The sequence below is a fragment of the Triturus cristatus genome, chromosome 5_2, assembly GCF_964204655.1.
Source record: "Triturus cristatus chromosome 5_2, aTriCri1.1, whole genome shotgun sequence".
Taxonomy (NCBI): domain Eukaryota; kingdom Metazoa; phylum Chordata; class Amphibia; order Caudata; family Salamandridae; genus Triturus; species Triturus cristatus.
Window position 1 is genome coordinate 1,085,933,436 of NC_140588.1, and position 14,447 is coordinate 1,085,947,882.

At 49.7% G+C, this 14,447-nt stretch overlaps 1 protein-coding gene across 7 annotated transcripts in view; it reads right to left on the minus strand.

Moving 5' to 3' along the window:
* The window catches only part of MED12 (mediator complex subunit 12), a 956,599-nt gene that overhangs the window by 553,581 nt on the left and 388,571 nt on the right, over nt 1-14,447 (minus strand). For all 7 annotated transcript variants that reach the window (XM_085608424.1, XM_085608427.1, XM_085608421.1 and 4 more), the window contains one exon: nt 8,138-8,269. In XM_085608424.1, the coding sequence (XP_085464550.1) occupies nt 8,138-8,269 (132 nt within the window). The remainder of the gene's footprint in view (nt 1-8,137; nt 8,270-14,447) is intronic.

Here is a 14,447-nt window from a genome sequence, read left to right on the forward strand (position 1 = left end):
CACAAAATGTCTCGCCAGACCAGCGCATGCGCTGGGTCAGGCGAGACCTAAAAATGTGCCATGTTGCGCCCTATTTACAAAGTGACCCATCTAGGCAGATGCGTCACTTTGTAAAGCCCTGCACCACATTATACCTGTGCCAGGTATAATGTATGCAGGGTGGGTGTTCCCCCGCAAAAAGCCTCGTAGAAGTGGCACATTGAAATCTATGAGAACTCAGTGCGTCACTTCTAGGAGGCCATTGCGTCAATATCTTACACTTGCCTCACAGCAGGTGTAAGACTGATGCAGGCCCTTTCACATGGGGCTTGCCCCATGAGAAAGGACACATTGCTGGACTTGCGTCTATTTTCAGACACACCCCAGCAATGCATCACTTTTGCGCCTACAGATACGCCAGAAATACTGACGTATCTGTAACTCCTTGCAACATGATGCGACTTACAGTAAATATGACGCATCCGTCACGTTGCAAGGAGGGTGCACTAAGAAGTGACGCATCCCTGTTTTCACACAGCGATGCATCACTTCTCATAAATAAGGCCCTAAATGTGTTTACATCTAATATTCAGGGATAGGTATGTGTGTTTTCAATATTGTAACACAGCAGCAGCACACCAATATTACTGCAAATAATCTCTGTGACGCCGTCCCATTTCTTATGTGTTAGGCCTTGTTTTGATCTAAAAGAAACTTTTTTTCTGTATACTGCATGAAACATAAACACAACATTTCTCAGCAAAATGGCTGTACTAGACTATCACACATCAGGCACATAAAACATAAATTAAAGGAAAACTGTATTTAAAACAATCCGTTTGAGAAATAATCAAGGTCATTAGGGCAAAACTCTGGAGAACAGAGCTGACTTTGTCAGGGGGCCCCCTGAAAGGCTGGGGCCCTGGGCCAGAGCCCACTTTGCCCATGCATTAAAACGTCTCTGCATGGAGGTGGAGGCTGGACAGGTTCGGGTGGAGGACCGTCCCCTGCTGCTGCGACAGAAGATCCTCCCGAAAGGGCAGACGTATCGGAGGATCGGTCAACATACTGAGTAGCTCGGGATACCAGTACCTTCGTGCCCAATCCGGAGCCACCAAGATGACTTGGGCCCGGTCGCGCCTGATCTTCTTCAGCACTCTGGGCAGAAGTGGTATAGGCGGAAAGACGTACAACAGACCGCAACTCCACTCGCGACGAAAGGCGTCACCGAGCGAGTGCCGCCTTGGAAATTCCAACGCGCAGAACTGCTGACATTGCACGTTCTCGTCGGTGGCGAATAGATCTAACCAAGGCTATCCCCACTGCTGAAAGAGACCTTGCGCCACCTCGGAGTTCAGACGCCATTCGTGATCCATCATGCACCGGCGGCTGAGTTCGTCTGCTCTGGCGTTCAGAGAGCCAGATGTTGAACCACCAGGGTGATGCCCTGGTGTTCCAGCCATGTCCAGAGGCGCAGAGCCTCCTGACAAAGGGTCCACGACCCCACCCGGCCCGGTTTGTTGCAATACCACATGGCGGTGGTGTTGTCTGTGAACACCTGCACGACACTTCCCCGGACAGAGGGAAGGAAGGCTTTCAGTGCAAGTCGGATCGCTCTCAGCTCCAACAAGTTGATGTGGAGACGAGACTCCGCCGGAGACCAGAGTCCTCTGATCTCCGCCTCTCCCATATGGCCACCCCATCCCAGGAGGGACGCATCCGTCACTACGACATGCTCCGGTAGGGGTAGGGAGAGGCTTTTGCCCGTGACCCAATCGCGGTCCGTGAGCCACCACTGCAACTGCTGTGCAGTGCCCTCCGAGATCAAGACATGGTCGGACAGGTTGCCGTGATGCTGGGTCCACTGAAACTTCAGGTCCCACTGCAGAGCCCGCATGCGCCGCCTGGCGTGATGCACTAGTAGGATGCAGGAAGCCATCAGCCCCAGAAGCCGCAACACTAGCCTGACCGAAACCCAGGAAAGAAGCCGAACGATGGGAATCAGGGCCTGTATATCCCGGACCTGCTGTTCCGGTGGATAGACCCGGAACTGCGCCGAATCGAGAACCGCTCCGATGAAGAGGAGCTTCTGAGAGGGGCTCAGGTGTGACTTCGGCACGTTGATGGAAAACCCCAGGAAATGCAGGAGATCCGCCGTAGTCTGGAGGTGGGAGACGACTGCCTGGGGCGAGCCCGCCTTCAACAACCAGTCGTCGAGATAGGGGAAGACTGGAACCCCTGATCTGCACAGATGAGCTGCGACCACCGCCATCCCTTTCGTGAACACCCGAGGGGCACTTTTGAGGCCGAAGGGGCGCACGGTGAACTGAAAGTGCTCCTGACCCACCATGAACCGCAGGTAACGCCGGTGGGCCGGCAGGACGGGGATGTGGAAATATGCGTCCTGCAAGTCCAACGCTACCATCCAGTCTCCGGGGTCTAGGGCAGCTAGAACCTGAGCCAAAGTCAACATTTTGAACTGTTCCTTCGGGAGGAAGGCATTGACGTTCCGGAGGTCCAAGATAGGGCATAGGCCCCCTTTGCCCTTCTTGGGAACCAGAAAGTAGTGGGAATAACAACCATAACCTACTTCTGGGCACGGAACGCGCTCGACGACCTCTTTGGCCAAGAGGGCCGAAACTTCCTCTTGCAGAAGATTCAAATGATCCTCCGAGATACGGTGGTGCTGCGGTGGCATGGCTGGAGGGGTCGTCTCGAAGGGGAGGGAGTAGCCCCTTCGGACGATTTGCAGCACCCACCTGTCCGAAGTAATGGTACGCCAGTGGAGCAGGTGATGGCGAACCCGGCCTCCCACTGGCGAGGAAAGGGCCTGAAAGCTCGGACTAGGAAGGCTTTGAGGCGGATGCTGCCGGGGTGGATGTGGACTGACCGCGTTGTCCTCCAGTACCGCCTCGGCGGAAACCACGTCCGCGACCGCGTGCAGGCTGGTTCTGCGGCCGGTGGCTAGGCAGACGTGAGGAGGTGCCCCTTCCTTGGACACGAAAGGAGCGAAAAGCGGAAGTTTGTGGCCGCGGGGCCGAGAGGCCCAAGGATTTGGCCGTAGCCCGGGAGTCCTTGAAGCGAGCCAGCGCACTGTCCGCTTTCTCACCAAAGAGGCGAGCGCCATCAAAAGGCATGTCCATGAGAGTGCTCTGGACATCCCCTGAAAAGGACGTGGACCGCAGCCAGGCGTGATGTCGAAGCGCCACCGTGGTAGAAATCGCCCTACCCAGCGAGTCCGTAGTGTCGAGTCCACATCGGATGGCATGGCGCGCTGCATCTCTCCCATCGGCCAGAGCCGAGGAAAGCCGTGCCCGGGCCTCCTCCTGGCACAGGGGCAGCACGTCCTCCACCGTATCCCACAGAGAGTGGGAATAACGGTCCAAGAGACAGGCGGTGTTCAAAGACCGCAGGCCCAAACTGAGCGAGGAGAACAGCTTTTTACCGAACTGTTCCAGTCTCTTGGAATCCCGGTCCGGAGGAGCGGACGGGAAGGAGGATTGGGAGGTAGAAGCCTGGATAACCAGACTCTCGGGGGTGGGGTGTTGGGACAGAAAACTGGGGTCGCCCGGAGCAGGGCGGTGGCGCCTGGCAACGTTCCTATCCACAGGAGGGACTGTGGAGGGCTTGGACCAGGTGCACTGCAGAACGTCAATGAGAGCCTTATTGAATTGCAGCAGAGGCTCAGTGGAGCATGCGGCAGACTGAAGCACCTCAGTGAGGATGTTAGTCCTCACAGCCACGGCAGGCAGCTCAAGCCCAAGGGCCGCGGCCGCCTTGCGCAGCACCACAGAAAAAGCTGCACCCTCCTCCGAAGCCACAGTTGGAGGAGAGATGAATCCAGTGTCCGGTGAGGTTTCCAAACCACTGGCCTCCCCCAGTTCATCTGCCCAGTCCTGTGAAAGCTGGCCCTGAAGGGCCAAAGTGTCCTTGGACCCCTCCCAGTCGCCCCCGTCATCCGATTCCTGGTAAACAGGAGGAATGATCGGAGCCGGTCGATAGACAAAATGTGTCTCTAGCGGCGTCGGGCGTCGCCGCACCGGCGTCGGGACCGGACAGGGGCTGAACCGGGGATCGACGTTGACCGGAGTCGGCGTCGGAGGTGGCACCGGTGTCGACGTCGGCAGAGGAGGCGTGACGAGGTCGACCGGCGTCGACGGGGGCTCAGGCCTGGGCCCCTCGGGGACCTGCGGCGTCGGGCCGGAGCCTCCAACGGCGCCGGGGCCGGAGCCGCCGGCGCGCAAGGTCGCCCAGTCGAGTCCGCGGGGCCCGAAGGCGCGCCAGCAGGCCCGAAGGCGCGCCATCGGGCATCGACGGCGGGGCCAGGCTCCTCATGGCCGAGAGGAAGGCACTGACCTCCGCCGGCGTCGCGTCAGTCCCAGGGACCGGCGGGTATGGGGACGTGCATGGCGCCTGCGACTCCGGCGGAGCCGCGGGGGTGGAACCACCCTGACCCTCGGCCGAGTCACGCGACCGGCGAGGGGAGTCCGAAGAACGGTGTCGCCTCTTGGACTTCTTGGAGCGCTTTGACTTACCCGAAGACTTCGAGCCAGACGAGCGACGATGTCGGGTGCGGCTCCGCGACCGATCCTTGGACCTCCTCCTGGACCGGGATCGAGAGGGGCGCGGAGCCGAGTGGCGAAGCTCGAGAAGCTTACGGGACCACTCCCGCCTAGCTTTCGAGGTCAGGGCCATACAAATTGGAGCACGACTTCACGTGGTGGTCGAGGCCCAAACAGTACAGGCACCGGCGGTGATGATCGGTCACCGACATCAGTCGGTGACAGTCGTCGCAGGCCTTGAAACCAGGCATCCTACCGGCACCAGAGACGAGAAAGTGACCAAAAAGATTTTAAAAAGTTAGTCAAAAAATGACTAAAGGGGTAGCTCTCCCGGATCGGCGCTTACTGGCGCGGAATAAAGAAGAACTGACGTCAGCGCGCGAGGGCGGCGTCTAAGTACTCCGACGACATCATTCCGGCGCACAACGCCAACGACGGACGCAGAGCCGCAGACGGCGCCTAGCGACGCGCAAGGGGTATTGCTACAAAAATCTTCCGGATCCAGTCTGATGCCTGGGGATATTCTAAGGTGAGGAATCTAACTAACGTGTTTCTTTCAGATAGTACCCTCAGCACCGCATTGTCGGAGGCAGAGTGGATTGTTCGCCTTAACTATCCTGTGTAGCAGGGTTCTTGTGTAGTAGAAACGGTGGAGGATTTTTAATTGGAGTAATCTAAGGGTGGAGGGAATTGCCACCTCCCTCGGGGACATCAGGGTCATCTGCCAGGCCTCCTCATCGAGGTCGCCTAGCTCTGCCTCCCAATTCGTTTTTAGGGCTACTGTGGGATCGTGCTGGTTGTTTATTATTTTGTGATAAGTCCATGAAATGGCTTTGGCTTGGAGGTGGTCCGTGAGTTATTTGTCCTTTAATGGGGAGGACTCTGGTAACTGTGTGCCCGCTGGGATCGCTGCCCGTAAGGCATGACTTACTTGGGCATATCTATATGATTCAGTTTGTTCCAATTTATATGTAGTTTGTAACTGAGTGAATGGTACAACCCCCCCCTTCTGCCACAGGTCCCCCACCTTGGAGATTCCAATGAGATTCCACTGTCGACATCCCTTAGTGTTTTTCAATCTCCCCAGTTGCCAAACATGTCATAATGGTGTTGCCTGCGTGAGCCTCCCTTCCCACCCCAACGCCCTCTGTGCCTCATGCCAGATTTGTAACGTGTGAGCCGTGGGGCCCGTGTAGTGTGATTTCTTTATGTTTTTGTACAACGCACCCATTAACCCTTCTGCACCCAGGAGATGGCGATCCATACGAAATGCAGGTTCCTCCTGCGGCGTGTCTAGCCACTGATTTATTGAAGTGTGTTGAGATACCAACAATAGGTCTGTATGTGCGGGAGAGCAATTTCACCATCATACCACCCCATGATTAGTTTTTTCATAGCGATGCGGGCTGTTCCGCCGTCCCAGAGGAGTTTGGTTAGTTCGGCGTTTATCTGAACAAAAAAGTAGGCGGAAATGTGGAAGGGGGTATTTTGAAGAACATATAGAAATCTGGGCAATGCCATAATTTTGAAGAGCGCTGCTCTACCCAGTAACGTCAGCGGGAGAGAGCGCCAGTGTTTCACATCAAGGTGGAAGCGGGTCAATGTCTTCATGAGATTTTCTTCTATAAAGTGCACCGCCTGGGAGGTGATGTAAATGCAGAGGTATTTTTATCCTCGTTCCGCTATCTGTATCTCACAGTTCCTCGGTAGTTGCGGGGGTGGGGGGCCATAAATGATGTAAAGCCGTGATTTCGACCAATTAATGGTGTAGCCCGAGGCTTTGACATAGGCTGCATAAATGTCTAGGAGACAATTTATGGATCGGGCAGGGGTCGCCATATATAGTAAGATGTCGCCTGCATAAAGTGATATGCGGTCCTCCCATCCCATTGTCCACCTGTGCCCCCTTATGTCCAGTTCCTTTTCATTAGACCAGTCACCTCTTCTAGTACAGGAGCCAATCCATCTTTTTTTTTCTTTTTTTGTTTCTCCCAGAAAAGCAGTATTAATAAAATATTGAAAATTACATAATGTACAGTTGGCCATATATTTGTGCTTACAAAAAAAAAAAGAAAGGGGACTTAGAGGAAAAAACAGAAATCAAAGAAGATTATTTAAACCTGCATAACCTAAGTATTATCAGTATTCCACATTACAACATACATATATCGCAAAGGAAAAAAGAAAAACCCAAAATAAATTTATATCTCAGACCAGATCCATCACTGGGCCCCTAATTTTCTTACCCCGTTTCCTCGCCCTCCATCCTTTACAGTTATACAATGCAGTATCAAATCTGTATATATGAAGCAATCTCGCGTACCAAGCTAGATATGTCGGAGCAGTTGTACTACTGCCACTGCCATAAAACAAAAATATACCTGTGTCAATCCTAAATGAGCTCTTTCCTCGACCCCCAACAGCATCAAGGTTGGAGAAATAGACACTTCCTGTACCAATGCCTTATACAGAAAAGTTTCAATACCCTTTTTCAATGGATCTAATACAGCAAATTCATAAAACATATGAACTATATCTGCTGAGCCCAGTCCACATCTCGGGCAATGATCGTTTCCCCTTTTTCCCTAGCTGAACAGTTTTGACGGGGTAAAATATAGGTTGTATACTGGTTTGAAGTGTTGGGCCTTCAGGTTAGCGGAGAGGAAAACCTTCTTAGAGAGAACCAGAGACCTGCTTAGATTCACATCCTGATTCCCAACCTTGCCTACCCAAGCAGATTCCGTTTTAACAAGGTCATCCTGGGCAGCTTATGTAAAAAGGCAATATATATCCTTAATTCGGGGACTATTATATAAGATAGTTTTTAACAACTGGATCCTGCCTATGGAGATGATATTAGACAGAAAGGGTCGTACGGTTTCCCTGATTTGAACGTACTTAAAATATTATCTTGGGTCAATTTTATGCTGCTGCTGCAACTCAGCAAAAGGGATCATCCCATTCCCATCTACGACATCCCCTATTCTGCGGACGCCTGCCTGCTCCCAATGTTTACTCATCCCATCAAAAAGCGGGCGGTGAAGACAGGAGAGAGCCACAGAAATACATATTTCTGGAGACTGGGAATATTTAGGAGATTTGAAGCTTTGTGCCAAACCCTCCAAGCTGCTATAAGGGGCTTGAACCCGGTTTTATTTTATAACAACTAACCTCCAGCTGTCTGAGTAGAACCCCTGATGAAGCTCCACCTGTAGCCAACTCGAAGGTTGGGGGGTCTCATATTCCTGTATACCAAAACTGTTAACTATACCCATATTAGATTTAAACAAGATAGCCACTTGTTGTAATGTGATGGCCCAGTAGTAAAATAATAAATTGGGGACCACCCAACCCCCACGATCTTGGGGTACAGTCAAGAGTTTCAGTGATCGTCTGGCCTTCTGATATTGCCAGATAAATTGAGAAAAAATTCCGTCTAGTTTTTTAAAGAGCCAATCCATCTCAGTTGAACAATAATGCACTATTCAATCATTGCTATTCTAGGACTCTATCCCAAGAAGACATCTTCTGTCTGCAGTTTCTGGCTACAGCCTTCATTTACCATGATCCAAAGTACTGATAGAAACGACACTCACCTAAAGAGCTCGCCAAATTTACTCTTCTGGTGAGTGTACGAGGTGTACAGGTCGTACAGATAGGCCAGAATACATCGTTCTGCTGAGGAACCATCCGATCGATTCATGCTGTTTTTCACAACTCCACACAACCTGCAAAGGGTAGAATACAAAGCTAATTTAGTAAAATGAACAAACTATACAAATGAGGCCCATTGAAGAGAGCCCTGAAACAGTGGGAAGCAGTGAAAATAGCAACAAAGAAGGCTGGAAATATGAACCCACACACAGAGAACATGAACGCTTGAGTTAACAACCACTCCTATAGCAGACTCAGTGGTGAATGCAAGCATATGTTCTACAACAGAACCCAACAAAGTCTAAAAACCTGTTGATTTAAGATTCTGAGGTAAACTAATTGGAAGCCAGAATTTCTGGGTTAGCAATGCTCGCCCACAAAATATTGACAAACTAGGACATCTCTGTTGATGCTGCTGGTTCCACTGTAGACCATAAAATTACAGTCACCAAGAAATATTTATCTCATGTCAAACGCACTCTGTTGTATGTAGCCATTTCCAATAGCTGATGTGAACACATTCATATCTTCCAGGAAGACTACAGTAATGGGACTTATATCGGTGAGCCAAATAATGCCCTTCAAAGACTGCAGCATGTCATCTCCAAAGGATAACAAGCATTGAAAATGCAATAGGCCTCGCCTTTTATTAAGTTAAAGCCATTTGCTTTGCTAATGGTATTATATAGCAAAGCAAATGGCTTTAACTTAATAAAAGGCGAGGCCTATTGCATTTTTAATGCTGGTTTGTTTTTATCCCCTCTCCATCGCTTTGTATTCCCTTCCCCAGCCTCGTTTTCTTTCTAGACTCGCAAACTCTCTCCAGTTTATTTTCGCGCTCTCGTCATCTCATTTACTAGTTCCCTCCTCCCAATCCCACCGTCTGCACCTTTTTCTGGAATGATCCAAAACACAAAAACGGCTAAAACTCGCCAGCCTCGCAACAGCGCCTAGAAGCTGTCTCGTCAATACTGCGCTGTGCAAAACAATATGACAAATATGAACTTTCCCTGTGTGATTATCGGAGTTTTGTTACGTAGATTGCGTGTTTCTTCTGTACCTTGTATACCTGCGACATCGCTGGCGAGATAGGACACTGAGGCCTATTCACAAAGACATTTTAAGGTACCATGGTGTTTATGTCTCTGATACTCTTTTACGAGCTCTTGCACGGGTTTGCAATTGGCCCAAAAACCTTTAAAATATTCATATACAATTAGTACAAAGGAATGTGCCTCCTTTCCACTGTTACTAATGGTGAGTTGAAGGGGTTGGGGCAGCGTCACGTGGGCCCGCAGGAGTACGTAAAGGCGTACTCCTGCAGTACCGCTCCTTTACTCCTAAATGCTTTTATGAATTGACCCAGTGAATTCAGTGCCAGAATGCCAATTTTCCAAGGTTGGTGCGAGTGCCATTAAATTGGGTAATAGTAACATATGATATTGACAGCTCCTAGAAACGACAAAGGGTCAGTGTTGAGCTCTATATTACAAACTAGCGGTGACAGGAAATGTCATTAGTGTATAACGTGCTGGGTTCTGTTCTGATAAAACAAACGTTGACAACACCAAGCGTGCTTCTAATAATGACCCGTAGAGAGAGTGTATATTTTCGATTTCTCTTCTTTTTAAACACCGCCATCGATAAATAAACTATTCTGCTTTTAGAAATTAATTGAACTTACATTTTCCATGTGGCCCAGCGCATCTGTACACGCTCTAGCTGTATGTGTGAGATCGGGAGGAGGGGGGTGGCGGCAGTTCAGAGAGGCCGCTTTGAGCCTGGAGCCTTTAGTCTGTATTTCAATGATTCTGGGATGAAAGGAGGTCGGCCTCCAGGGAGGGTGGGGAGGCGGAGAGGGGCAGATCCCGGACTCTTCCTTTTGTCTCGGGGTGACCTCTGCTGCCGTGAAGGTTAGCGCGCGCCAGCTTTGTGAAGGTGTGCTCTGTGTCAATCAGCCCCTCTCACACGCCCTATCGCAGCGCCTCAACGAGGAATGTCACCCAGAATTAATACAGCGCCTTTATGGGGCCTTAGAGATGAAGGTATTTCACCCAGAAATAATACGGCGCCTTTATGTGGCCCCAGATGAAGGAATTTCACCCTAGGCTTAGATTCCTGCCACAAATCGAGGAGAAATCGTGTTTGTTTTTCATGGGCCGGTTTCCTAAGGGTGTGAGGACGAAGTTTGCTTTTTCTTAATTACAATGAACAGAGGGAAAGTGGTGCAGGGATGCGTCGGGGGCTGGTTGACGAGGCATAAATTTCGATCTCGGCGTGTGATCCTGGGCACATTGTTGAGCACCCACAGTATCGAGGGAGAGGAATTCGGCCAGGAGTGACGCAGGGGAGGGGGGCATGGGGGCGCTGCAAGGTCGGAGGCTAAGGAGCGCCGAGGTGCGCTGGGGATTGGTGTAAGGATGGGCAGCAAAAGGTCGGGTTACGAGGTAAGGCGGGAAAGCAGGCCTCGCAGGGGGAGGGTTGTTGGCAGCGGCAGGCCGCGCATGAAAGGTTTTCTTGTCTTTATGGGGCCATGTGTTTGAAACACATGGCCCCATAAAGATAAGAAAACCTTTTACCACAGACGTAAAGGAACCGAGCCAGTCCAACTGGGACGGCTCTAGAAGATAAAAGTGTACGTCACTAGACGCTCTTTTTCAATGGCTGGCCACCGTTTAGCATAAACGGTGACGCCAGCCAATGGAAAAGAGGGGCAGGGCTTATAGCCCACTACAGAAATCTCCTCTAAATCATTAAATCTCGCCATCGAGACTGCGCATGTCTGCGCAGTCTTACGCCAGGCGAGACCTAAAAAGAGTGATTATTTCATTCTTGTACGAAACTGAATTGGCAACTAGTTTAGACACATCATCTTCCAGTCAATCTGCTTTCTGTGTAGAGCTTTCCGAAACTGTGAACTTTTTTTCCCCTAGGAAACAAATTCCTTGATACCACTACCTCATTGTTTGAGGCCTTCAGCTACTCTCTAGCTCAGTTCACTCCATCAGGCAAGATTTGATGGCCATGTTTTTGTCCTCATGAAACCGAATCGCAGGATAATAGTGAGGAAGCAGGAAAGTTGACTACGTTTTGCAAGGTACGGAAATGTGGCTTTGCTACCTCTAATGGGCATGCTTTGGTACTCACAAATTAGTTCAGAGAGCTGCATCGGTGGCAGCCACAAGAGCACCAGGAGATGGCTATTTGTGACCATCATGTGCTGCTTGCAGGTCCTGAACAGAGTCATACGGGTGAGGCTCTACTATGCCCACTAGTGCACAAATGTGCTGCACACTCTCATTAGATGCTGCCCCAAGCTTGAAGTACGGGCTGCAACTCAGCACTAGGCCGAGATGTCAAAGTACAAGGGTGAGCACTGGCATCAGGTGTTGCCTCTTGACTTAAGTAGGGAGCTTAAGTTCACCACTACGGGGTGGATGACCATGTACAAGGAGACGGATGAGAACTGGCACTAGATGCAACAAGAAAGATGCCTTGAAAGGAAATAGCCTGCAAGGCTGTAGTGAGGTGAGCCAGGCCAACAGTGGCACAAGTGTGTTCTCATCCACGTCATTTGAACTTACAAAACAGTGCAAACGATAAATCTAAAACAACCAGAAGTGCAACAGAACACAATGTGTGAAAACTATTTAGTGAGACATTGCTTTTAACAAATTAAATGAACATTACATTATTGGAGTCTACCAGCCCAAACCGCTTCCTCCTCACCTCCTACAGCTTCTCTGCCATTTCTGTAGCTTTAGGGCCGTTGCCAAGAGACCAGCAGAAGCTCTGAACCCGAAGTGGGTGTATAAACGCTTAGGATGCAAACAAATGAGGAGTTACCAGTGCAGTGGCCATCTTTGATAGGAAACAGCTCGCGGTCATTTTAATTTTAACAAGCATTTGCAATGCAGAAGGACTCGCATTTACGCGAGACCTAAAGCATTGCAAAAGGTGGTCATCACGGACAACAGGAGGGAGGGCAGGGGTGGAGGAAGCGAGAAGGCACGGACAACGGGAATACGGGCAGGGGAAGGAGGTGAGGAGGCACAAATAAGGGGAGTTAGGGGGGGGGGGAGTAGAGAAGGCAGCAGAAAAAAGTGCTCACAGTCTAAATAACACGTACTGTGTAACACTTGAAGTAAAGGGGCCAGTAGCCATGGGAGGTGACAAATGATGACATGGCTGTAATAAGGAGGGATTAACAAGCCTATAAACGAATGCGAAGGCAGCATTTACGAAGGACATAGACACAAGCCAATAAAAAAAATGGGTGGGGTAGTGGGCGGGGCTTACCTCACGTACTGAACTACAGCAGATATTCACCAGAGCAGCGCTTGTGAGAAAGTGCTCTCTTTCTTGCATGGTATGCCCCCACTTTTTGATAAATTGCTGAATGTACTTTGACTGAGTGTACCCTGGACTCCTGCCAATCAGGTGCCCAGGGCCTATGTTCCTTCCTTAAACACACAAACTCCAAATTGGCAAACCCTGGCCACGTGTCAGCCCCTAGTAAATGGTACCCTAGGTACCCAGGGCCTTGTGACCAGGGAAGGCCCCTAAGGGCTGCAGCACTCATTGTGCCACCGTTAGGGGCCCTGTACCCTTACACACACCCACTGCCTTTGCAGGCTGAGTGTCTGGGTGCAGGACAAAATGAAGAGTCGACATGGCACACATCCCTGTGTGCCATGCCCAACACCCACACTGCCAAGGCATACATCAGCCACCCCTCTGGCTGGGTGCCTTATGCCCATGGTGTGGGCACAGGAGCAGGAGCTCTGTGCCCCTACAGTACCCAGGTCCATTCCCGGGCACTGTAAGTGCAGTGCTGCCATTTAAGAGTACATGGTGCTGAGAGCTCGTCAAACACGAGCTCCACAGCACCATAATGGCAACACTAAAGACTGGGAAGTTTGGTATCAAACTTCTCAGCACATTAAACCCACACTGATGCCAGTGTGAGATTTAATGTACCAAGCACCCCAGAGGGCATCTTAGAGATGCCCCCTTACAACTAATCTACAATCCACGTCTGCTCTGAGGCTGCCCAGGCTGCCACACAGCAGACACGTTGCTGGACCCCTGGGTGGGAGAACCAGTAACCCCATTTTCTCCCATAGGAAACCATTGACTGTTTTTCTGTGAAATTTCTTCTAAGTGTTGATTTCTGCAATTTCTAAATATTCCTCAAAAATCGTATAACATCTGAAAACGTAATTACTTACCTGTTTTGGATAAATGTCCCAGTACTGAACCCAGACACCCAGTACTGGATTACAAAAGTAACGACAACCTACTGTACCTGTAACCTATATTTCCTTCCATAGGGAATCATTGATTGTTTGCTCTGAAATATTTTCTAAGTGCTCACTTTTGAAATAGCTAAATATTGGTTAAAAATCAGTACAGTACCAAAATCGACTTTCAACAGCTGATTCTGAGAACTGACCCAGGACTGGATCTAGGATCCAAGCCTGGAATTACAAAAGTAATCTGAAAGTAATCTGTTGCATATAATTTGAATTTATCATTGAGCTCAATGTATTGTGTTTAGAAATAGAGTTGCCTACTGCAACTATTTGTAACTGTTTACTAAAAAGTCTATTGCATATACAAAAGTATTTTTATGAAACATCTCGTCGAGAAAGTATATTTTAATTCCAAGTGTTGGTTCTAAAATAAAACAAGCATATATTTTTTTATATATACAAACCATTGGCCTAGAGTTCAGTTATTGAGTGTGTGGAACTATTTGCTGACTGAGTGTGTACAACAAATGCTTTACACGTCCTCTGATACTGCCTTACTGCTCGACCAGGCTACCACTTTGGAGAGTAAGGTTATATCTAACTTTAACCTCTGTTAAACCCTTGGGGTCTGTGGACTCTGTACACCCTGTACCTATTAAGAAACAGTATATACAGAGCCACTTTCTCACAGCCCTTACGAGCAGACTCTAGGCTCAACCTAAAAATTAACAGTTCTAAAAAGCAGGTGCTGAGATAGGTCCCTATCAGGCTCTCCATTTTTGCCCTCAGCCTTAGGGTGGAAACAAATCTTAACTCTGCAGCAGTATCACCCTTCACTGCCTTTGATGCAACGTCAAAGAGACTAGTTATAGTTGTTGTAGTGTCTCATAATTTCACAACTGAAGCATTTTCAATATTATATACAACAACGCCACAGATGTTGCTTATTTAGGTTATGCAACTAACAACCATTAACAAAGCCAATAGTCCTGGTTTA